A 23363-nucleotide genomic window follows, 5' to 3' on the forward strand; every position below is an offset into this window, starting at 1 on the left:
CATAGACATGAGACATAGACATGAGAGACATCTCGACAAACACACATACATACATATACTTACGTTACATCAATGTTAAATGACGCGTTACACTGAATAACAAGCTGATGGATCATGCTGATATTTCTTTCCAACACGAAACAGCCACATTGTCAGCAATCAATTTATTATTCTTTTCCAGAACATAAATGTGAATTAATCACAGAAGCGAGAACACGACAGGAGATTCATTAAAAAGTGTATACGCATATTTAATCACTCGTATAGAAAAAAATTTATGTTGTAGCAGATCATGGCGTGGTTTATGAAGATTTAGCATTTTATTTGAAAAATAAACAAATTAGTTAATCAATTGGAGTGTAAATTACTTTTCGTCCTATGAACGTTATTAAACAAATAATCTCTTAAGTAAATTTTAGCACATATGAATTTTTATTTAAAAAAAGTTAATTTTTTTTCTATTGACATTGAAGAGAATTTATAGTTTTAATAAGACTTATCTCTTGAATAATTGTCTCCTAAATTTGATACTCTGTCTACGGCTTGCTTTCATTAAAATTTTACGTTATAAATTTTGCTTTAGTGTTTTCAAATTTTCAAAAAAATCGTTTTTCGTTCGACTTTTTAAAAAGGATTATTTAATAATTCAGGCTACCGTATAAGTTTTAAACACGATAAACTTTCTGCTTATCTATACAAAATGCTTTTTTGGTCGGAAACAGTTTTTTTTAGATAGTTGTTTAACATAAAATGAAAATATTTTCAAATAGTTTAATCAAAATGTTATTTGAACTTGTTGCTGCACATGCTTTTTATTCTGCTGAGTCTATTCAATGCTTCTTCAACATAGGTAGGTCTTTCTCCACATCGTTTGTTTTTACTGTTTAAATTTTGCAGTATTTTGGTTACTGTTTTTAATCTGAGAGTTGTGACATGAAAATTACTCTGACATTTGCAACTGGATGTAATTCACAGTGTATATTTAACTTACATGAAGCAATTGTGCATGTGCAGAGCCCACAGCTGTCCATGATAGCACACACACACACACACACACACACACACACACACACACACACACACGCACACACACAAACCCACACACACACACAATACACGCACACAAACCCACACACACACACACATGCAGTCGGTTTTTTAAAACATTTTAATGTTCATACGTTCGCTCGTTGAAGAGTTGTGAAAGTCTGACGTGGCGAATGCCCGTCACGGGCGCCACACGCGACTCTTATTCACCGTAAGATCTAACGAAACGAGCTTTAATGACCACATTCAGCGATACAACGTTACGACGATTTCTTTTTGTTAAAAAAGGAATTTCGTTTATTCTTTTGTTTCGCATATAAAGAAATGTGAAATAATAAAATAAGGAAAATAAGATGAAATATTAGTGGCGATAGTGATGATGAATGAAACATCAACCTTGGAATGAATGCCAGCAGTCAGGCAGACGATAACAACGTTAAAAATCGTAATGCGCCAATCAGAAAAATCTTATTTTCTTGTCATTCATTGTTAGCAGACGTCAAAACGTTGCTAGCCAACTTGAATGAGTGTCAGTCATGACGCAGCGAATAAAATTGTTGCGAAGTTAAATATTTTTCAGACATTTTAGACGTTTGACGCACATTTTTCAGATATTATAATTAAGATTAACAGGAAGGCAGAATTAAGCAGCTACCATATTAAATGGCGTCACCACCCAACATAAACAGAAAATTTACATTCAAATAATTTCCAATACGAATGAAAACTTTTAAAAGCCAACGGGAGACAGACGCCAAAAAACATTCACAGCAGACAGACACACACATAATGATAACATTACAAGTTATAAAGTTAATTTATTACTATTTCAATTGCTTGATCAAATTCAACGAACATGTTAAAACCAGTAACGAAGTAGAAATAAATAACACATAAAGTAACATATTCATCAGCAGCCCAAAACAACAGAGAGCAGCAGTTAAACTGAACCATGCCGACAATCTATTGCATAAGCCAGCCTATCAAGATAGGTTTATTCAGAAAAATTTTAATAGAAAAATTTACTCTGAAAAAATTTTATTTTTATTTTATTCACTTCTCAAGAAATTAATTTAAGAATTGTTTACTTTGAAAAATAATCACATTTTAAATGACATCTTCAATCATTATAGAAAATTTACAATACGAGTGAAAAAAAATTTGGTTTCATAATCGCAAAAAATTTTATTTTTATTTTATTCACTTCTCAAGAAATTAATTTAAGAATTGTTTACTTTGAAAAATAATCACATTTTAAATGACATCTTCAATCATTATAGAAAATTTACAATACGAGTGAAAAAAAATTTGGTTTCATAATCGCAAAAACGAATACTAGCCCGAAACACCAACCAACCAGGTGGCAGACCTAGCCATCGCACCGCTGACCATCACCTCCATCAGAGAGGTGGTCATCGACTTCAGCAAGCCCTTCATGATGCTGGGCATCAGTGTGATGATCAGGAAACCGGACAAGCAGAAGCCAGGGGTACTCTCCTTCACGGATCCACTGGATTATAAAATCTGGCTTTGCGTCGTGCTCGCCTACAGTGGCGTCAGCTTCGTCCTCTTTGTCGTCAACAGCTTCAAACCGTACAGTCTACACGCTGAAGATCATCATCACAACCACCGCGGAGATGATGATGATGATAACATCGCGAACGGCGGATTTAGAGGGATTTTGAGAGAGTTGTATCCGTTAAATATTAATGAAAATATAAACTGCCGCAATAATAACAACAACAGCAGCAGCAATAACAACTCTAACAACAATTTCAATTACGCTTTCAACGCGGATTTAGAAAACAGCAGCAGTAGCAACAACAAAAACAACTACAACAACAACTGCTATTACTACAGTCCGCGATCCTACAACTACCTGTCGACACTGGCGACCACAACAACAGCCGCAAATAATCAAAACAGCAACATCACCAGCAACAACATCAACAACAACATTGAATATCGCTACGTACAGCAACGACAGCAACGAAGCAAGCACGTAGACATTAGCGGAGATGATGGCGAGGATGATAATAACGATGTTAAATTTCAACATCGGCGACGTGCTCGCGGTGATAACGATGCCAATGATGGCGATGAAGACGACGACGCTGCCAATGATGATGACGACGATAGCAATCATTTTAATTTACTCAACAGTCTGTGGTTCTCACTGAGTGCCTTCATGCAACAAGGGTGCACGCTTTCTCCTAGGTTGGATTTAGTCTTACTGAAATTGTTTTACATGCCTCCATGTAACTGTTATCATTTACGGGAGTGGCCGTAACCAAGACAGTAATATAGTATCAGTAGTATTTGCTGTTTTAAGGTCGGTGTAAGTGGTTACAAAGTTAGTTAAGTTTCTATCACTTCGGTAGCAGTTTCGGTAGTGGAAATAGTATATTCACCGTTGATCTAAAATTATTTTGTAAATTTTTTGTAAACTAATAAAGCAATATATAAAGTAACAGCAGTATTTGTAGTATCTGCCGTTGTAAAATTGCTGAAAATAGTTACAGCGTTTGTATGGCTTATATAAATGGCAGAAGCAGTGGTAGAGTTAGTTCAAGTGGTTGCAGTAGTAATAATAACAAAAGTAGAATTAGTAGTGGTGGTAGTTAAAGTGCATTACCTGTTCTTATGAGTTTATTTCAACATTTTTATCGTAAGAATATTTCACAATGACGTATGTCTCAATGAACTGAAAGAATTTTAAGTTTTAGGATGGTCTTTATTTTAGTATAACATTTTGAGTAATTTCTGAAAAAAAGAAAGAAATAAATTAACAAATAATTAAATATTTTTAACCAAAATTATTGTTAGATTAATAAATTATGTTTATTCCAAAATTATAGTAATACTAATAATAGTAAATTAACCCGTGAAAGATCTGTATCCGGTCGAGTGGCGGGTAGTAGCTGGTGGTTCTTCACGCTCATCCTCATCTCCACGTACACAGCCAACCTGGCAGCATTTTTGACAGTTGAACGAATGCTGACACCCATCGAATCTGCCAGTGACCTCCCGAAACAAAATCAAATCGCATACGGGACATTGGATGCCGGCTCTACCAAGGAGTTCTTTAGCGTTAGTATTGCTTTGGATGTTGTTGTTTGTTTGTTTGCTTGTGTGTATGTGTGTGTTGTGTATGTGTGTTTGTAAAAACCTTCAAAATGTAATGACGAATGAAAACGTGTTGTTAGAGATTATTGTACGAATATGATTAGAATAATAATTTTCCTTTAATGGCTGAAATGTTTTTAAATTTAAACATCAAGTTGAGCGTGGCACGCTTACGTAACATGTAGAATAGTTAATTTTTAAATTGTTTCTAACATTTTGCTAATTAAGTAAATACATCATTCACTATTTTTAAAATTTTTACAAAATTTCAAGTTTAAACTATAGCGGACCATGTGCGAATGATGTCTATAAATTCAGAAATTCGATTTCGCCTGAAAAATTTTTTTTTTCATCAACGACTGAAAATTTTTTAATAAAATGAAGAAAAAAAATATTATCACAAATTTTTATTCTCATTTTATCCAAAATCATTATTTTTAAATTCCCGACAAAAGAGTACATCACGGAATAATATAATTTGCTTGAACGCCTCACAAAGCACTTTTAAGGAACTTTGAAGAAAATAATTTTTTTTCCCAAGAAAATTTTATCTCTAATGAAAAGTTCAAAAACGTTCTAGTTTGTTGTGATAATAATTTTCAAAAAAAAAACACCCATTTGATAACATACACTAAGCAAATAAACTCAATGATAAATTTATGTTCATCAGAACTTGTCATTGATCATTTAAAAGTAAAATAAGAAATCAATGAAATTTTGGTGAAAGTTATATTTACTTCTGTCATGCCATACTTTAAATAACAAGTAAGACAGAATCTAATAATCCTGAAATGCTTAACAGTTAAAAATATTAGTCACAGTTATGGTCAGAAAAAATATTTTAAAATGATTGTAAAAATATCAACATTTCAAAACAATCAACCCCAAAAAATTAAAAAAATACCACAACTCACCAACATAAATAAAAACTGCAGAAAATATACTGCAGACCGGATTGGATTTAAAAGTCTTTCGTTGTCACAATTAAAATGAGATGCACGCTCCCTGCATTCATAAGCAACAAACAACAGCACATATTCATCGTACTTCATGCTTCTTATGATTGTTGTGACCACCCATTTCACAGAAGCAGTTGGCATTGACTCTTAATATTTAATTTTAAATTTAAAAAAATACAACAACTAACAAATTCTATCTCCAATTTGTAAATGATTGCTTTTTCAATAGGCACTAAAAACAATCACAACCACCGCTAAACCAACCACAAAAAACAAAAACAGCAAAAACAGCCACGAGAATCTTAAGAAGAACCAGAGCTGAAACATCGTAGAGAGCCATATAAACCATAATACGGCATAGTGAAGTCGGCTTATCCCAATGATTGATTTACGCGGTTGTATCTCTCTGTCTTTCTGCTCACAGAATCAGAATTAGGATTATTCTTATTATCAACATTAATACCACTACTGCAAATTTTACTACTAAAATTACTACTGTTGTTTATACCGCTACGACAACAACTAAAGCTACTACTACTACACTACTCTTGCTGCTGCTTCTTCTGCTACTACTACTACTTCGACTATAAATACGTTTAAAATGAGTAAATCAAGCATTTTTTCTTTACAATTATTTGAAAATGTTTGTATTTTCAAAACCTTTTTATTTCGCAAAAGTTTAATGTCCATTTCCCGATTTTTTCGCCAAAATTGTTTGGCAGAATTAGTATAGGCTACGATTGCACTTCATGTTTCAACATTTTCATAAGAAAATCTGTTTTTATGTTCTAAATATTTTATATTAATATTAAATTAGAAAATTTTTAGAAACTTTAAGTTTGGCCTCCGACGCAACTAACATCATCATTTATAAAAGATGGCAGTTAAAGAAAATTTTTTTATAACAGCAGTAGTAGTAGCAGTAGTAGCAGCAGCAGCAACAAACTTAGTAGTAGTATCAACTGTAGCAGTAGCGAAAAAAACATTTGATGGGAAAGAGAAGAACGCAGTGTACTTGTGGAAATCGTAATAGCTGATTTATAATAAGCGCCTGTAGCTATCGCAGCAATAACAATCATTATTGCCATTGTTTCTGCTGTAGTTAAAAGAACTGCCATGTGGATTGCATGATTTTTTCAATATATTATTGTTATATTATCATTATTATTTTGTCAAATCCAGTTTATTTCTAGGCTGAATTTGTCCTTTCTGCGTGTTTTGTTTATGACGGTGTAGTCATACATACATACATATGCGTCGGTATTACACATCCTCAATAGTTTAGACCATTGGCTAGGCAAAACATGTTTAGTGTTACGATATTTTTTAGTAGTAGTAGTAGTAGAAGTAGTAGTAGCAGTAGTAGTAGGTAGTAGTAGCAGTAGTAATTGTGGTGTTAATGCATTCATGTAATTAAAAAGAATTCAATTGGCCCATGCAATGAATAATAGACGTGATGAGCGCCATCCATCATAATCATCTGGACTTCATCGTCGTCGTCATCATCATCATTTTATCTTTTATCTTCATCTTTATCATTATCTTCATGTTCATTATCATCGTCATCATCATCACGTATATTTTAATCATCACCATTTTCATCATTGTGTAGTAGTTGTAGTAGTAGTAGTAGTAGTAGTAGTAGTAGTAGTAATAGTAGCAGTAGTAGTAGTAGTGGTAGCAGTAGTAGTAGCAGTAATATTATTATTAGCGGTAGTGGTTAATGGTCGTCATTCTCGTCATCATTAATATCACCATACTCATTATCATCGTCGTCGTCTTCGTCATCATCTCCTGATTGCAATTAATTCACACGTTAAATCATCATCGTCAGCATCATCGTAGTCACCAACTTCGTCATCTCCTTCACTAACTTCATCATCGCCATCATCGTAGTCGTCCTCACCGCAATTAACGCCATACGTTACAATCGTTATTACTTGCACCACCGCTTCTAAATCACACACAGGTCAAAGCAGTTCAAACTTTTCGCATAATAATAGAATTAATTATGGATAGCACAATAATAACGATTATTATTATTAATTAAAAAACGTTATAATAATTATTATTATTATGACAGCAATAACCAGAATGACAATAAAATTATTACAATTGGTTTTTCCATCATTTTTTTAAGTCATCCTTCAAAAATCATCACTATTATCATCATTATGGTCATCATCATTTTCTTCTTCTTTTTCATCATCGTCGTCATCCTTTGACCTCATCATCATCATCTTCTTCATCGTCGTCGTCATAATTAACTTTTCTTCTTTGAGAATTTTTGACAAGCGCATGGTCTGTAATAATTGGAGTTCGTGATGCGATGTTTGCATGTGTAACAGTCTACCTAAACAATATATATTGTCTATTATAAATTCTTATTATGAATATATATATAAACTATACCTGTATACAACTGATTGCCCTGTGATCAATTTTTTATATATCATTATAAAATAATGGATGGCAGAGCAATTCCATCCATCCATCCATTCATTCATTCATCTATCAGTTTTTATAACAGTTTATCGTCCATCCATCTAGCATCTGCTTATATTAAATGTGGTTGTGTCAAACTAATTGAGACATTATGAAACAAGACATAATTAATTTGTTTAAATTTGAAACAAACACATGATTTCGAATAAAAATTTTTGGAAATTAAGCATAAAATAAGGTACTTTGTTAATGAAATTTCTAAATAATTTTCAATTTTAAGTGCATGTTGTAGTTGCAAATTATACTTGTTGTCACTTTAACACATTTAATCTATTTAGATTCTAATTGAAAATTTCGCTAAATAACTTTTGTATACATAACTGCAAAATAAAAAATTAATGGCACTGATAACTTTTCAATCTTAAATCTTAAAAAAAATATCGCCTGCCGTAACGTGAAGTAGAAACAGGTAAGAAGGTAGCAAGAACTCGTAACATCATACTCAGGCAACCGTATTCTCACATCTGTCTCAATCTTCGAAATTGGGCAAAGCAAACAAAGGAATTTTTCAAAATGCTTTGCAGTTATCATTTATCTCTCAGAAAATTGAGATTTTTTCCCCTAAAAGGTTTTGTAAAAAGAAGCCGCCACAAAATGGATTCGTTTCTTCTGGCACGTTGTTTCTCGTTCTCATTTTTTCTCTACCACGGTTCATATTTGCATTGCCTCAAAAGCTCACGTAGATGAATAGAGGTCAATGTCATTTATCCAACAAAAAAAACCACACCACTATCCTGCATTTTTCACTCATTGTTGTTTTTTTAAGAGTGAATTGATACATTTTTCAGAGTGCCGTCAACTGGTTTATGCGTGTGTGTGTATGTATGTATGTCTGTGTGTGAGTGTGTGTGTGTATATGTATGTCTGTGTGTGTGTGTTGATTTGACTGACGTGGTCATAGAACAAGCATAGTGGACAGTTTGAAAGGTTGGACACTTGCTCATTCGTCTGGCTGCCTCATTAGAATAGCACTGAACACGCTATGGGATGTTTGAGAGAGATGGAAAGTGTTTTTTATGAATTGTCGGGAATCGTTCATAATAAATTGAGTTGTTGAGTGATTGATGGATGTAAAATAGAATAAAAAAGAATGGTGTAAAAATAAGAGTTTTGGTATTAAAAGTAATATGGAAAATGTCTGAATGATGATTGAATGGAAGAGCGCATGAATCCAACGACTGATGGATGGATTGAAGTTTGTTCGGATGAATAAATCCCTCCTTCTATTCGGATGAATAAATCGCTCCGTCCATTAGGAAGTGATAAAAAATGTGAATAAAAAATGAAAGTAGCTGTGCGTGAGTGTGTGAATCTCATTCAATTGCTAGATAGGAGGTCATCATTTAAGAAGATAATCAAATAGCATTATTTGTACAAATGATAAATATGAAAAAAATGTATATCTTTTAACTAAATCAAGAAAATGTTTCAACAATCTGACAATGTTATGTAGGTAATAGGATTAACACAAAATGCTTTCGGCAATCAATTGAACTATAACTTACTGAACCGATGAGAAATTGTTATTTGGATGTTGTTCCGTGCTAAATCTATTTCTAACTCATTATTTATATTCCAATGAAACTTAGTATAGTTTAAAAATGTGAAAATTTTGGTAACGCAAAATAATACGAATGAATGTAAACCGGTAGACGTGAGATTATATGCGCAGTTACCAAATTAATTGACACAACTAACAAAAGTAATAAAAACTAAAGCAAAACAAAAAATAACTAAACGTAGATAGCAGTACGAAAATAAACAATGTAATGAAAGATGGAAGGAGGAAACGGATGAAGGAAGGAAATGGATTTGGACGGAAAGAGAGAGAGAGAAAGAGAGAGAGAGAGGAAGAGAGAGAGAGAGAGAGGGAGTGATTGGCCCTAATGAAGTTAGCCAGTGTTTTTCTTGATTGATGGACTGCTCCAGGTCAGGACTGCGCCTAGATGGATGGATGGATTGACAGACAAATGGATGGATGAATGAATTGCTACATGGGTGATTGAACATATGTTTAAATAAGCTGACGATTGATTAAAAAGCTTTGTTAGAGCAGTTTATGAACGCCAAAAAAATGTTGCGGTAGGTTTTTATTATAAAAAGTTGAAAGAACAACTTTAAAACACTGCTTGTATAAACGTGTTGCCCAAACAGCGTTAAACAAAGTAACTCTCAAAATAAATTCATTACCGTCAATTCAAAACCAATCAAAAACAAAATTGAATCAAACTAAATTACCAAATTTACATAAAATATACAATTTGTAAAAAATCATATCACACCATGCCGGCAACTAAAACCTGCCCCTGCCCCCTCTACAGACGTCTGGAGTAACGGAGTACAAACAAATATGGGAGTACATGCAGAAGAACAAGGAGGTGTACGTGAAGACAACAGAGGAAGGGGTAAAGAGGGTACGAGACTCCAAGGGCAAGTACGCATTTCTGCTCGAATCCACCATGAATGATTACTACAACCAGAAGAAACCATGCAACACGATGAAGGTTGGACCTGACCTCGACACGAAGGGGTATGGAGTGGCTACAAGGCTCAATCATTATCTGAAGTTAGACTGCTGGATTGTTTTATCAATATTAAAATTATTTCATCTCTAAATGTTGTCTTAAACATATCAGGTTTATTTATTTCGTCAATATGTGATAAAGGAAATTTTTTTCGAATTGCTAAAACTTTCCTTTATTCAAAATCGAACTCTACAATCATCATCTTTATAAAATATTATACGATACTACTGCTTTGAATGTTTGAGCTAGCGTTATTAATAAAACTAGATAGACACTCATTCATTTAAAACTTATATGTTTTGAAAAATAAACTCAAAAAACATTTTCACTATGAAAATAATTTTTTCTCCAAATAAAATATCCAGGGATCAAGTTGGATTAGCAGTGCTGCAGTTGAAGGAGAAAGACGAGCTGCAGAGATTGCATAAGAAGTGGTGGTTCGACAAGGGAGAGTGTGCTGCTGAATCTGAAAAGGTAGGTAGATGTGGCACGTGCTTCAATGATTTTTATTTACATAAAAAAATTTTGATATTGCAGGCGAGCGGTTCGTCACAGAGATCACTGACCTTGAGTCACGTGGCAGGCATATTTTACATTTTGGTCAGCGGTCTACTTTTCGCGTTAGTCGTCTGTCTGCTGGAATTCACTTATTACAAAAAGAAGAGGAAAACTAAGAAAAAAGTATTTTCATAGCATTACATACCCTGCAAATTTTATCGAAGAATAAGGAGATAACTTTTTTTTTACGAAATTTAAACGAAAACCTTTACCTAAATTTTTCAACTCTATACACTTAAGCGATTAATGATTTTGTTTTCAAAACATGCAACAATATTTTTTAAACTCAGAAATCAATAAGCAGAGTAAAACAGAAGGAAGCTACAACATCCACCGATGACATGAGCAGCAACGGCTTCGACGACACCGCAACATCTCATCAAACCACCTCGCGACCAACAACGACAACCACTGCATATCAACGAATGCCACAAACATTGCCATCGTCGCAACTACAACAGCAACAGCAGCAGCAACAACGTCGATACCATTCAGACAACCCTTACTCGGCGACAACCACTACCACATCGTCAACACATGATCTTAACTGTAGTTCTTTCAGCAGTTTTCAAGTCAGTCGATCTTTTTTTTAACGATAAGTAGCAATAATTGAAATGAAACAAACAAACCATACTCTCGTCTAAATTTTATTCCGATTTTATCATACCATCGTAATAAAAATTTGAAATTGAAATTGAAAAAAATTTTATTCCCCCCTAAAAATATTTACGTTAAAATGAATTGTAACAAAAACTAACGCAGACGTGTGACACATCATTGATGACGTCCTCCTTAGGCAGGCTTGGAGGCAGGGACAAAAAAATGGTGACGTCATGATGATGATGACGATGATGATGGTGGTGTTGGTGATGATGAAGTTTATATAAAGTAATTAATACATTAATTATTTAATTTTTGTAAAAATTAAATAATTTCATCTAATCTCCGCAGCATCATCTCACAAGAAGTGCCCTAGCAATTGATGCAGCGACAGATCGACCTCTGACCCCATGGCGATGATGATGACCATGACCTTGACCTTGACGTAGAGAAGGAGGAGAAGGGCGGTGATGAAAATGATGATGGCGAAAACGTTGATGATGACAATGATCAAACTGATGATGATGTAAACTTTGATGACGATAAATTAACTCTACTGTTAAGCAATAATGAGATTAAAAGAAACTCAACGATCTAATTAACGAACACCCTTGATAGCGACAACAAAGATGATAATGTATAGTAGAATTGTAGAGAATAGGAATTGAACTATAGCACTTGAAATTATTATGGTTGACCAACTTCTGAAAGTTTTGGCGTTATTGCGAAAGCATTTGCAATCACGTTATTTTTATTTTTCCTCCAAATTATAATTCATAAATGACACCAATGACAATCTTGTAATGTGTATATATCGGAAAGTAAACGCTAGGACAATCTCAGTCTGAATCCCCCTGACATCAAAGGATTAAACTTTCCACCACATGGCAACACTATGTTTTCATTTTTTTTTTCAATTTCGTCGGTGAGTCAGCTTTAGTTCCAGAAAATGAAATTTAATTTAAAGTTTTAATACAGCAGACGCTGGGCGACGCTGTTTATTTTAACATTAAATTATTTTTGAATACCTTTTAAAATTATTTGTATTATTTCTATCGTTATATTAGTACGTACATTTGAAATATTCACTGAAGTTTGTTTTGGCTGTTTCTTATATTGTATAAAATTTTATTGAAATTATCATTATTTATGGAGTTTAGATTTTATAAAATTATTATTATTTAACTATATTTATAACGGACATCAATCCTTTATTAGTAATATGTGTTAATTGCATATCTGAATCAATTAGCTTTCTGATTAATTAATTAATTAATTATTTATTTAACTAATTTAATAACTAATTTATTAACTAATTCAACGCGTTCGTTCACTCAAATTGTTCAAACCGTGTACCAACGTTGTTACTTTAAGACTTAGATCGTGATGTGATTATAATATTAGTAGGTGAATTATTTTTTTGTCAAAAATAAACTTCAGTAGCAAAATATCAAGACAGTGACGAGAAGAAGTTTTATATTTAATAAATTTAAATAATTGATTATTCTAGTACTGCAACCAAAATGAATATTTTTGTTACCTCACTGAGTATTACTAACTCATTTTCCATATATTTCGAGACATTCAATCATGAAGCAATATTTAAAGTAAAGATAAATTCTTATTATTGTTGAATTTTTGTTTAAAAATTGCGATGTTTACCTAACTTGTAAAATTTAACATTTCTAGTCGTTATTGTATTTTCACCATTGGTTGATTCTTGTCCATACAACCAAACACCTCGATATTTTAAAAATTTTTGTTTATTTATTTTTGTTTCTGAAATTATTTATGAATTATTTATTTATAAAATTATCTCTAGAATTTATAATTTATTTTTCGTGAACTATCAAAAAAATTATTAAGATATTTCAAATCAAAATATTGTTTGTTATATCAAATGGATGTAATGTAATCAACTGGAATATCAAACGTTTCGTGTTTATCTCAACATAAAGTTTTTTCGTTCGCTAAATGTTATTGTACTAACCATGTGAACTTACTTATTGTGTGTTTTACAAAAAACTTACCAGTGTCGAAAATGTCTTCGTTACAGCAATAATACCTTTAACAAAACTTTGTTCATTTTTTTTATTTTGTATTATTAAAAATAAAAAATTGTAAAATACATTTAACTATTATACCAAAAAATTAGTTAGTTTTGTTAGAGTTATATTCAAGATGTCTTCTTTGATTAAACCGTTTACTGAAGATAACATGACTTACTGCTGTTTTGAGAAAATTAAGTTTGTAAATAATGAACCAACAGTTTGTGACAAATTTAACACTGTCAACAATATATAATTTTAACTCTTTTATCTACCATCTCTTTAATATTCATTTAGAAACAATCATCTCACAGGTTAGCAGAAATATTTAACAAATCAAAAAATATTCTCCGTTAGCTCAAATTTCAAAATGCAACAATGAACTTTCGGTAATTAATTTTTGACACGGTACCGATGTAATATAGTTGTGCTTACGATTTTCAACAAGCCAACTATTACGAAGAACCCGGGTTACGCGTGTGTTGTCTATTTCGTTCGTTTATTAACAACATTTCTATATATAAATATATTTAAAAAGAGAGAAAAAGGAAAGAAAGAAAGAGAGAGAGAGAGAGAAAAGAGAAAGAGAAGAGAGACAGAACATTTGAATGCCAAAGCATGCATGTTGATTTTATAGCATAATTTGGACCAGATTTTTAAATATCCCCAGTGTCGAATGGTAGCATGATTATTATGACGAAAATATAACTGCAAACTGTTGAGCAGTTCATCAAATATCTTTAAATAAAAATGTTTTAAATAGTTTTAAATGAAAAATATATCAAGATCTTTTAAATTAATTTGCATTTTTCAACAAGTTAGTTTTTATAAAAACTTTTTGTGAAAATAAAATGCACTGGTCACTAGTGCTACTTAATTTTGTTAATCTCTCATTGGCTGGAGAACGAGGTTATTTAACTGATTCATCTTTTATCGTCATCATATTTGACATATTTTAAAATTATTTCATCTTTGCTGCAGCATGGAGAGTTAATTGCATTCCTCATTAAGCAACATCATGACATCATATCGTTCTGTTATCACTATATTACATCATCGTATCATCATACTGAAGCGGCAACATCGTTTTGTTCTCTGTGGAATATCTCAATTTTTATCATCATTGTAATCATTCATTGTAAATTTTTAAAACTATTTTTTAGTGTTTTAGTCATTTTGAATTTTTGAATTTTTGAATTTTTTATTTAAATTAAACTATCAATAAGTCATATTTTACTTTTTGGTAATTTTTTTCCAACTATGTACTTCAATACCATCCCCAGTCAACATTATCATCATAAACACTATTATCTTCATTGTCGTCGCAATCACCATATCACCGTTACCAGTTCTGCCAGCTACCAACAACCATTGTCCTCTGTCCGTAGAGGGCAGGTCAGAGTTCAAATATCCCAAACTGACCGTCTACAAAATGAACACTGCGCTGGTCAACCTTGAATTCGTCCAGTTGTATCATTCTCATTTACGTTCTTTGCTACTAATTCAGGCTGATAAGATGGAATTGTTAGATACCGGATGTAGAGATTTGTATGAGCAGCCTAAAGACAGTAATGCTCACAACCAAAATCATACTCACATACCAAGATTGAAATACGAGGTTCTTTATAAATGGAAATCTAGTGAATGTCACAAGGTTAATTGACATGTTGGTTCTCTCTATCTCTCTCTTTCTATCTTTCTCTCTCTTCCTTTCTTTCACACACATATACACACTAAAGTTTATGATTGCAAGTGTGATTTTTTACATTTTTTTAAATAAGTGTTCGTAATTTATAAGAATATAATTTTTTACAGAGTTAATAATTTTTCATCTGACCATTAAATAAAAACAGAAACATTTTAAAAAGGCTTTGATATGAACCAAGGTGCTACTTGCAAACGCAAATGCAAAACAATAAAAAATAGCAATGATAAAGCAAGAAATAAGAATACTAATAAATTATTCAGTAAACGAGGTGCGAGTATCAAAAATATAAATAGAATTAAAAAACCAACAAAAAAGTTAAAAAAAAACAAAGAATACGGCAATGAACTTCAAAAGAGAGCCGCGACCAAATGAATGGCACTGCTAAAGTGTACTTAACTGATGACGGGAGAGAAACATCTTAAGTGGGATGGCTGGCTGTAAATTGGGTAATGAAAGTTTAATGGGCTTCAAATTGAAAAGAAGATAGTGATGATGATGAAAATTTCAAATCTTTTTTGTGCAAAAATAATGTTTCGATATTACATAGACTACATTACATATTTTGCATTACATATATTACATCACAGATATGACATTACATATAGTACTTCAAATATATAGCATTACGTATATAACAATGACAAAAACTACCTGCAGTTGTTCGTAATGTATGTTATACAACAGCTGTTATGAGTAAATAATATTATGAAACTTTCAGTGCTTGCTCTTCCAGAGTAAATTATTCAGTCACGTGATTGATCTGCGTGACGTCACTTCATCAGCTGATCGTAAGCGTTTCATTGAAGACAGTAACGCGGCTGCCACTACTTCCATTTTCAAAAAGTTTTTTAGAAATTTTAAAAATCGTATTGAAGAGAATGCTGCTACTGATAATGTAACAAATGACAAGAAAGACCATAAAAAACCTGATATTGGTGGAAAGCGTGGATGCAAACATTACAAGTATAACATCACCAACGACAATAACATCAACAACAGCAACAAAGACATTGATAACATCAACAAAGACAACAACATGACAACAAGAAACATTGATGTCGGTAACAGTGGTGACATTAATCTCAACAATTCCGTCTTATCCTCGTGCCATCATCGCATTCAAACCAAGTACAGAAACGACATTTTCATAAGTCTTGTGCTTAGTTCGGATCATGATGAAGATGACGATGAAATTATTTCAAGGTAATTATAATAATAATAAAAATATTAATAATAATATTAATAATAATATTTCTTATCATTATCAGATCCTGCATATTGAAAGACTATTCCTTCCTAGACAAAGGCGAATATTACATAGAGGTGTCATTAAATGAATCAACGTTGGCTCTAAGTTGCCGGGTTCAACTGCTTAACCAACCAACTGATTCATTTTTATGTTAGTTTGGAGAGATTTATTTTTTATTGTATAAAATTAATTTTTTATTATAAGCACTGTCTAAATGCTAAAAAATCATAATTGTGAATGTAAGTATTATTTATTTAATTAAACTAAACACATTAGTTTGTTTATATGAATAAATAATCAATCAAATAATTTATTAAACCACTATCGTCAGACCTATATGCTGTGCTTTTATTTTACGTTTCTCTTACCATACTATGGACCACCAAAGTTATTATAGTCAAGTGGAAGTTGGTATTGTTGATGATGATGATGATGCAATGATGATGATGATGACATGACTAAAACATTTATTGTGATGATGATGAAGATGATGATGATGGACCAATTTTTTTCAATGTTCAAACTCAAAATAAATATCGCAAACAATTTTTCACTACTTGCTTCATAATCGCGTTTTCAGAAAAAAATATGATTGTCTATCAAAGAAAAAGTCCGCGAATGTTTCGGAAGAAATTGGAGATAGCGAGGACATCACAGTCGTTAAATTTTTACGATCGTTTTGATTGACTACCAATTAATTTTTTTACATAAACCTGTAAATTTTCAAAAGTTACTCGTTGCCCAAATTATTTAGATTATAACTAATTAATTGAATATGAAATAAAATAGGAAGAAAACAAAAACAACACAAAAACATAAATTTTTACATATCAACGCTAATTAATTTGTTGTACACGCAGCATCCAACAAATGAAATTTTGACAGCTACTAACGTTTGCACGAATGGAACTTACAAAATAGCAACAACCATATCAAGTCCTGTAATTCAGTTACCTACAGTTTGTAATGGAACAAACGGCTTGAATGATGAAGATCGTTCAACTCTTCAGCATGAATCTAAGATAAAGGCATGATAAAATATGTTTTGAACTTTTAAAATGAAAGCAGATTTGATGAGTTATTTAAATTATTTAACATTCAGTTGAATGAAACTTTGTTTCACACATTTTTGACGCAACCCAAACATGGAATTGCCTTAAAAACATCGGTTGTAACAGCTACTGCAACTGCAAAGACAAATCTTAGAAAATCAATCATTTCAAGACTTTTCGCAAAAAATAAACTATTTGATCAAAATAAAATCATAAAACTACAACAACCAAAAAAACTACCCAAACGACAAGGGCAACTATGTCACTCAAACAGCTTGCAACAACCAGATGTTCCAAATCCTCGCTCTGCAACTATCAACCGATACAAAAATATTCCATCTGATAACAAATTAAACGCATTAGACGTCCCATTGACGGATAGGCTTACTTCAAGTAAGCCATCTTCTAGTCGTAGGCAACTGAAACCATCACAAACACAACAAATCCCGAAACATGTTCTTGAATATTTGCATTTATTGCAACAAAATCCGCAACTTCAACAGAGCCCAAGTATTTTCATCCAACCTACTACTCCTTTAGAAACAACAGTTAAAATTGAAATTGAAAATTTCGAAACATTGGAAGAGGACGATCAAAATTTAAAGAGTGTTATAGATAGGAGGTGGAAGTTTTTAGATGCTTACAGAGGGTAACTATGGCATTTTGCGATTTCTAACTTCATCTCTCAATAATTTTACAACATTTAATTATTGATTTTAATAAAATTTTTATAAACTTCAGTCTAATACCATAAAATTTCATTTAATAATAAACTTTAACTAACAGTTGAATTGTTGATTGACGATAAAGACATTACGAACACGTTTAAAAACATAAATTTCTGATTTAACCAAAACCATTTCCAACAGGTACTGCCTAACGATGTTGATCTTTCAAATGTATGGTTCAGGTGATTACCCCATGTTCCAGCACAGCACTTGGACTGGTTTCAGATACGGAGATACGTTTGGATTAAGGTCAGTATTGGGCAGATGTTTTTTCTTTCTGTTTTGATTTGAATTAATTTTTCACAAGTTATTAATGTTTTATGTTCACAATTTTAAATAATAAAAAAGAATTTATTATCTACGTTCACAATTTAATTTAATATTTAAATATTGAAAAACGTGTTCGTAACTCTCAAAATTCATAACGTTTAATTATTTGTAGCTATATAATCTCTATATATAATCTTTAATCGCTATGTTAACATTTCTCAGCTTATCATTCATCCTTGGTGTGTCACTAACACTGGCTTATAAGGATATCTTCAAATCTGAGACTACGAGACTAGCTGGAGTCGTGTGTGGCATATTTGTACGCTGGTTGAAGTTGTTCACATTAGGAATGTTCGTCAACTCTCTTCAAGGTTGTTTTTATTGCTGGTATGGCTGGTATCAGAAGTATTTTTTATGTTATTGTTTAAAAGCGTTGTTGGTTGCGGCTGATGTTTTCCATTGTCGTTTTCAATTTCAATAAGAATTGAATATTGTAAAATATGTTGATAGCAAAGAAATCGATTCTAAATGGTCTTGTGCGTGTGGTTTAATTAGTTTAATAATAATAATTATTATATAAATATTAATAATTTGTTAATAATAATATTAATAGTTTGTTATTTTGTCAACAGATGAAGACAAAACCACTTTAAGTAAGACAGGCTTATTGCAAAAATTTGGAACGATCTACCTTACCAACGCTCTCTTACATGCACCTCTAGCCAGGAAATTTGTCTACGTTAGGTTTTAAAATATTTCATTTGTGGTAGTAACCGATTTGGATGACTTGTTTGTACTAAACAGTGGTCGTAGGTTAGAATAACAAGTGTTAGTAAAGTAGTTGTAGTATTGTATTATTAAAAAGTATCAGTGAAGTTTTGGTTGTATCATTTTTGATTGTTATGACAAAACATCAGCGGCCAAGAGGTAAGTACTGCGACATATTTCTGTTCTGGACAGAGTGGCTGGTCATCGCCATCATCGTCGCCACACCAACTGTCATCATTTACTCTCTGTCTGTACCTGGATGTCCAATGTAACTTTTTGTTGTGATGATGAAGATGATGCTGAAGATGATAGAGATGGTGTGATGGTGGAAAAATTATGACGATGGCGCTGTCCAAATTTGTCAAAGTTACTCTAGATGTTAAAATTTATTACAATGGTGTATAAAAATTATATTAACATTTGTAAATTAAAACCAAAATCATGATTTATAATCTTGCTTGCAATTTCCTTATCCAGGAATTTTATTTTATTTTGAAATTTCACTGTCACGTAACAAAAAAAAACGAGATTGTCGTGTTTAGAAGCGCCTGGCTCGGCGTCGTAGTGTTTGGGTACAGATTTAAAGAAACTCTAACCTCTCACAATGCGTGATCCACATGTGTCTTAACACACCGTATCTCGTAACTAGCTTTAAGAATTTAATAGAACAAAGCAACCATAACGATGTCATATTTGTTATTTTCTGTTAATGAGTTGTGTTAATTTTAAGAGGTTACACAGGAGTAGGTGGGCTATCAGACAATGGTGAACGTTACAACTGCACTGGAGGCATTTTTGCATACGTGGATGAGCTCGTTTTGGGTTATTGATGTCGTGAATTTTCTTCATAATAAATTCTGAAAAGTTAATAATAGTTGTGGTTTTTGGCTTTTGGGAATAAAATTTGTATTTTTTTGCCACATATTTTAATGTTTTGTTGTTACAGTATTAACTGTATTTATGCACCTGCAAACATTTGAAAGTTTTGTTATAGTTTGTCACTTATAGTTTGCTGCTGTTATGACTCACTCGTAGTTCAAAATGCACACCAGAACAAAGTAATCACATAAATAACTCTTTTAAAATTGATATAAAACAAACTAACATATGACATTAATAACTCTTTTAAAATTGATATAAAACAAACTAACATAAACAATTCACCAGGAAAAAAGCACGTAACGAAAGTTCGCGGCGAGTATGCGAAGGTTTACCTCCCAAATGATGACATCGCGTTCGATCACAATGGCATTCTTGGTACATTTTACTCATCACTGGTGACTTTCGCAGGTCTACAGGTTGTCATTAATACGTTTTATTTGTTGATTCATTTCCGTTTAATTAAATTTTATCGTTAATTTATCGTCACCATTTTCATCATCTTCACTTCATCACCATCTTCATCGTCGTCATCATCGTCGTTGTCGTCGTCTTCATCAGTTTGGAAAAATGTTGCTCATGCACGAGACTCACAAGGCCAGGATTGTCAGATGGATGGTTTGGAGCCTTGCGTTTGTTGGTACTGATGATGATAATGGTGATGATAATGATGATATGATAATGTTTTGTCGTTATCCGCTCTATCACCACAGCTGTCAAGTAAAAATCTAACCATAACAACATCATGACGATAGCATCACATCATCATAGTCGACTTTAACTTCTCTGCGCCATCATCCTTTCCATCACAATTTTCTTTATAATTTTCATCATCATTTGCTCATTTTCCCCATCCAGCTCATAGCAAGCGTACTTTTGTGCAATGGTGATGCTCTGAGTGGCTTCATTCCTATCAGTAAGGAGCTCTGGTTCGTTTTGACCTTTCGTTCACTCATTCCTTCACTTATTTACTCATTTAGTCATTCGATCAATCATTCATTTAATTATTTGTAGATAGATGAATGGATAGATGCATAGATTGATATATAAATTAGGGATGCACTGAAGTTCGGCTCCAGCTCCGGCCAATATCCGGCTTTTTTTTTAAATCCGGCCCCGGCCGGATTTGGTGGCCGGATTTAGGGCCGGATTTAAGCGTCTATCGACATTTAAAAATGTTATAAATAGAAAAAAAAATTTCATTGAATTCAATTAATTTTATGTCAATAAGTTAAAAGCTAAGCATATATGACACATAATAACAACATCACAAATTGTGAAATGAGCTGGACAATTTTCTTTGTGCTATAACATGGGTTATGCATAAATTATAAGCTGATCTTTGTGTAAAAGAACTTGTGCACGTGTTTATACTATTACTATATAGTTGTATATGACGGATCATAAAGCTACATAATATATATATATATATATATATATATATATATATCCATACATACATACATAATCGCATTATTGAAGAACATGGTATGTTAAAGGTTAGGCTAGGCATACATGACACATAATAACAACATCACTAATTGTGAGGTGAGTTGGACAATTTTCTTTGTGCTATAACATGGATTATGCATACATTATAAGCTGATCTTTGTAAAATAACTTGTGCACGTGCATACATGACACATAATATTAACATCACTAATTGTGAGATGAGCTGGACAATTTTCTTTATGCTATAACATGGGTTATGCATAAATTAAGCTGATCTTTGTGTACAGAATTTGGCGTATCACACAGCTTATTCATATATTTGAATTAATTAACTATTTGCTTGGTGTTATTTTTTGATGTTCAATATGTAGATAACCGTAAATGTGAGTATTTTTTCTAACGCATGTAAAATGGTAACTAAAATCCAACCACGGCTCCGGCCCCGGCCGGTTTTTGAATTTTAAATCCGGCCAAGTCCGGCCCCGGCCGGATTTGAAAAACCTGAATCCGGTGCATCCCTAATATAAATTGATGGATAGATGGATGGATGAATTGAAAAATTTTCGAAAAAATGTCTACAGTTCTCTAACATTCTGCCTGCTGACGTGCTGTCTCAATTTCTTCATCCTCGGCCTGGCCTATCTAACCATTGACGTGGCCAGGCTCTGGAATGGCAGACCCTTCATATACCCCGGTAAGAATGTATAAGAATGTAATAAGAACTTTTAAAAATATATTTGCTAAAATTTTAACTTGAAAACATGTACACAAAAACTGACTCCTTAGTTTAAACATGTTTACAAAATTTCATTTAAGGTTCTACTCAAGCATTTTTTCAAACACCATTACATGTATTAAAGTGTTATAACACATTATACGTTTTGAAAGTACGCATTTGCAACGTACAAAAACGTACACACACACGCACGCACACACACGCACGCACACTCACGCACACAGGATTGAATGTCATCTTCATATACGTGTGCGCATCTTGTTTCAAGATGGAATTCCCGATATCCTGGCTGCTAGCCTCACACGATGATGAAGAACAATGGAAGTTGCTGATTCTAAACTGTTGGTCGACGTCTTTCTGGGTCGTCGTATCCTACGCCATGTTTACCGCCGGGGTCATCGTTAATGTTTGAAGGGTGATGGCGGATATGATGGCCATGATATTTTGGAAAACAATGATGATATTGTGATAACGATGGTGATATCTGTGATGACAATGATGATGATGTGATAACGATGATTACGTATTATGCTAAGTTTATTACTAATTTAATAATTGAATGTTATTTGAGAGCATTTTTTTCAGTGCAAGAAAATGTTTTCATTGATAATTTTGATCAATATATACATAAAATATGTACATAACAGATGATGGATACGATAATTGAAGTTTAAAAACAATAATAAAACATAACACAACATTTACAAAGTTACTGATTATGTAACACGTTAATGTATTATTATTATTATGTGATCATTTTTTGAACTTGGAATTGTTTTCAGTAAAAGAACGTTAGCCTGTGTGAGCAAGAATGTTTGAATATTCATCTATTTCAGTATATACTGCACTGCATGTATGCAATGCTGCATGTTATATTCGATTGAAATCTCTCATTTCGTAACAGAGTTAAGTTTAAAAATTGCGAGTTAAAATTTATTTTCAAAAATGTCGTTTTGTTAAACAATTTTTGCTAAATGTTTTTTTTAAATACAGCAAATAAACATAACAGAAATGACTGATTTACAAACAATGTTCACAATATTCCTTACTGGCTTCTTCATTCTTCTCTATCTCCTCAACCGACCAAAGAAATTTGGTAGAAATGGACTACCATACCCACCATGTCTGCCCTCTTTACCCATTCTGGGGTCTG

General features: G+C 32.5%; 2 protein-coding genes across 2 annotated transcripts in view; both read left to right on the forward strand.

Moving 5' to 3' along the window:
- HELRODRAFT_72038 (hypothetical protein) overlaps positions 1-10855 on the forward strand; it is a gene marked incomplete at both ends in the record, with an annotated part of 44359 nt that extends 33504 nt beyond the window's left edge. Inside the window, 6 exons of the mRNA XM_009012889.1 lie at positions 2408-2645; positions 3153-3264; positions 3939-4137; positions 9959-10203; positions 10528-10653; positions 10720-10855. Coding sequence (XP_009011137.1) covers positions 2408-2645; positions 3153-3264; positions 3939-4137; positions 9959-10203; positions 10528-10653; positions 10720-10855 — 1056 coding nt within the window. The remainder of the gene's footprint in view (positions 1-2407; positions 2646-3152; positions 3265-3938; positions 4138-9958; positions 10204-10527; positions 10654-10719) is intronic.
- Positions 10856-14219: 3364 nt separating this feature from the next.
- HELRODRAFT_167380 (hypothetical protein) lies at positions 14220-22622 on the forward strand (the record flags this gene model as incomplete). The annotated part of the gene is made up of 13 exons (XM_009012890.1): positions 14220-14277; positions 14718-15022; positions 15795-16279; positions 16345-16475; positions 16657-16732; positions 17652-17770; positions 17918-18026; positions 18247-18354; positions 18598-18746; positions 20311-20441; positions 20881-20951; positions 22056-22168; positions 22435-22622. 13 exons carry the CDS (start codon positions 14220-14222, stop codon positions 22620-22622), a joined length of 2043 nt encoding a protein of 680 aa, XP_009011138.1.
- Between the last annotated feature and the right edge of the window lie 741 nt (positions 22623-23363).

This window comes from Helobdella robusta (genome assembly GCF_000326865.2).
Source record: "Helobdella robusta unplaced genomic scaffold HELROscaffold_11, whole genome shotgun sequence".
In the NCBI taxonomy this organism is placed as follows: Eukaryota; Metazoa; Annelida; class Clitellata; order Rhynchobdellida; family Glossiphoniidae; genus Helobdella; species Helobdella robusta.